At 34.2% G+C, this 3,558-nt stretch overlaps 1 protein-coding gene across 1 annotated transcript in view; it reads right to left on the bottom strand.

The window, feature by feature from the left end:
* CNKSR2 (connector enhancer of kinase suppressor of Ras 2) overlaps positions 1-3,558 on the bottom strand; it is a 287,354-nt gene that overhangs the window by 253,463 nt on the left and 30,333 nt on the right. The window contains exon 3 of the mRNA XM_006899544.1: positions 2,720-2,807. Within this exon, the coding sequence (XP_006899606.1) occupies positions 2,720-2,807 (88 nt within the window). The remainder of the gene's footprint in view (positions 1-2,719; positions 2,808-3,558) is intronic.

Below are 3,558 nucleotides of genomic sequence, written 5' to 3'. Positions count from 1 at the left end.
GACATCAGGGTTGGGGTAAGACTGAGAAAAACTGGATAAATTATGTATATGGCATTGAAACAGATGAGGGAGAGAATAATTTAAAAGCTATGATAGGGTATTATGGTTATCACAAGGGTCCAGAATTAAGGTAGCCTAGTGGAGTGTACTCGGAGCGGTGGGAGAGGTGTGGGGGGATGGTATACAAAAAAAATAATTTTTCTTTTACTTTTCGAAGAGAGGAGCAAACTGGGATGGTGGGCTGGGCAGGGAGAAAAGTGCAACAATGAATGAGTGGAAATCCAAAATATCTGTAAATGTTCATTAAAATTACTAAAATAAAAAAATCAGATTTTTAATATCAAGGAGAGTATAAAATAACAATAAAAATGCACACATACATACATTTAATAAAATAGTATTATTTCTTTGTCCTGTGCCCTAGAACCATGTGTGAGAAAACCAGCAAACTTACAACAACATATCTGGAGCAGTTCTCAAGTATCTGAGTTTCCAAGAAGTTTGCAAGTGATGCTGATTCTTCTGGTCTCTGAACATAGGTCAGTAAATCACATCTGTGGGCCAAAATCAGCCTCATGTGTGTTTTTGCAAATAAAGTTTATTGCAACATGACCATGTCCATTTATTATATTATCTCTGAATGCGTCTGTGCCACATCACCTTACTTGAACAATTTTAGGAGACCATATGGCCTAAAACTCAAAACCTTTAATATATTTACTTTCTAAGGAAGCACTGATGGCCCACTGGGCAAAGCTGTTGTGTTGCCAACTCAAAGGCATGCAGTTTTAATCTGCCAGTTGCTTTGCAGGGGAATGATGGGCAATATCTTCCCATGTGTTTAACAGCCTCTGAAAGCATCCATTCTAATAGCACATAACAATAAACATCTGAACCTTAATAGAGGAAATTTGCTAGCTTGTATCTTAAAGTTACACTTTTCTTCCTACTATTCATTGGGATGAATGCAGAATTAGCATTTACTGATACAAAATAAACATGTAATAAAATTTTCATAGTACTTCAGAGCTCAGGTTCACTCTCTTCCTCAAGTCTTGTTAAATTGTAGCTAATTTCCTCACTGCCATAATATAATTCGATTGGTTGTCTGATGTGTTTTGAAATTAAAACTCAGTTAGTTGTCAGTCTTAAAAAAAAACCCAAACCAAAAAACAACAAACACCTTAAAACTTGCAGTTTCATATAAATGATGCAAATAAAATCTATACAGAACAACAAAAATCCTCCTTCTTTCATTGCTGTCAAGTATCAAGAGATTTATAGCTGACCCTCTAGCAGGTTTCCAGAGGTTCTAAATTGCACAGAAGATTGTCCATCTTTCCTGCAGTAAAGCTGGTGGATTCAAACCACGTGCCTTTGGATGGAAATGCAACTCCTTACCCACTAAGCCAGCTTTGTAATGATATAATTTCTTATTTAAGAGATACAAGTAATGTGATAAATTCATAATCATTCCTGGTAACAAAGGACAAGGGTAGAGGAATAAATTAAATCATGAACTTCGCCAATGTATATAATAATATGTGTCATCATAGTTAATCCTCTGTTTTCCCTATTTCTGCATCATTGCATAGGTTGACTAACAAAGGCATCCTGACAAAGAAGCAGCAGCAATAGGCTTTACATCAGGCATACACAGTGGTAGCTGAAGGCTTCAGCTCTCATGTGTATTTTATTATTTGATTTGAGTAAGTGCTTCCATATATGCACTTTTCAAAGTAGCCTTAGTAGCACAGTAGACTAAGTGCTGGACTGCTAACTAAAAGGTTTAACCCTGTTAGTCACTCTGTGGGAGAAAAAAGGGCAGTCTCCTCACGTTAAGATTTATAGCCTCAGAATGCCAATGGAAGATTACCTTGAATCAGAATCCACTCAACAGCAGTGAATTTAGCTTTGGTTTTATGTGCTATTGTGGAACCCTACTGGTACAAGGGTTAAAGTAATAAAATGCTAATGGAAAGGTTAGCATTTAAGTATTCAAATGCTAACAGAAATTTGGCTAAAACCCATGAACTTCTCTTTAGGAGAAAGATATGGATATTTGCTTCTACAAAAATTTACAATCTTAGGGTCCCTAAGAAGTAGAATAAATGAATTAGCAGTGGGTTTGGCTTGGTTTATGTACTGTTGAATTAATCCAGATTCTACCACTCTACCTTGTATCTAACAGGCTGGTGAATTCCTGAAGGCATTACATTTGGGGATTTATGGCTTAGATATTTACTAATCCATATAGGAAATAAGTTTATAAAATTATTGTTAAAATACAGTATTTCTGTTTGTATATGTGCATATATAAGTGACACTAATAGTTTCACTCATAAGAAATGAATCATAGGTTAGATCATAAGAATGTTTTCTGAGTGGGGTATTGAATTTTGTGAAAGGAAAGATAGCTCAGTCACCTCTAACTGATAGGATGATCTTAGTATATTATCTTTATACATTCTGTTTCCTTTTTCTTCTGGTGAATAAAATCCATGTTTACTGGAGTATGTGCATTGTTTCTCAGTAAATAATTACATATTAGATTTCTTTCAGATCAATTGTCTTTGAATGAGAAACTTCCAAGTCAGTATTTTATATACTATTTATTAAAAATGAGTATTTCTCACTGTTGGAATATTAAATACATTAATAGAAGGAAAGTAAAGTTTACACTAATACAGTAATAGAAAGAAAGCTTGTGAACTAATACCTGTTGCACAATTGTTGTTAATTCCAAGCACAGTTGTATGACATTATTCCTTGTAACTGAATAGTCTGTCACTGCAGCAAATGGTGATCTACAAAGGGGAAAGGAAAATTATAATTAAAATTAATAGGAACAGAATTTGAACAGCTCTTAAATAACCAAAAATAAGATTCTGAATAACAGGAAATGAAAGGTTTATTGATAAAAATCCTTGTGAACTATTTTTTTAAATGAGAGAAATGCTTGCAAGAAAGTTAAATTCAAGAAACAGTTTGCTTTTCATCAAGTTTCTGTTTCTTTCTGTTCTTAATACTTAGAAGCTCACTGGCACCTCTTGCAACATCTCTACTATATATAAAACAGAACAACAAAGAAGAGTATTTTAAGCAAACACAGGATTTATCTTCATAAGAATCTAAGCTTTAGAATACAATGTCTTCCTGAAGGAGTCCCTAAGTCGTGTGGTCAACCCACCTCACTGCTAGCAAGAGGTAGGAAATTCAAGTCAACAACAACAACAAAAATGCATTAAAAGAAAGGCTCGGAAATTTATTTGCAAAATACTATTGATTAGCTAATTTTTCTTGAAATATTAACATTAAGAGTGAGTATTAATAAAAATTAGCACTGAAACTCTAAGGAGTAATTTCATTCTGTCTATAACCTCAAGAATTTAATGAAATTACATATGAGCAAGAGCATATGGTGATGAAGGAAGAAGTTCAAGCTGCTTTGAAGGAAATAGCAAAAATAAGGCCCCAGGAATAGGTGGTATATCAATTGACATATTTCAGCTAACAGATGCTGCCCTGGACGTGCTCACCAAGTTGTGCCAAGAAATC

This window comes from Elephantulus edwardii, unplaced genomic scaffold (assembly GCF_000299155.1).
Source record: "Elephantulus edwardii isolate Elephantulus edwardi_28Jun2011 unplaced genomic scaffold, EleEdw1.0 scaffold00260, whole genome shotgun sequence".
In the NCBI taxonomy this organism is placed as follows: domain Eukaryota; kingdom Metazoa; phylum Chordata; class Mammalia; order Macroscelidea; family Macroscelididae; genus Elephantulus; species Elephantulus edwardii.
The sequence above is the reverse complement of the archived record's forward strand: the minus strand, read 5'-3'. Positions and strand labels throughout refer to the sequence as shown.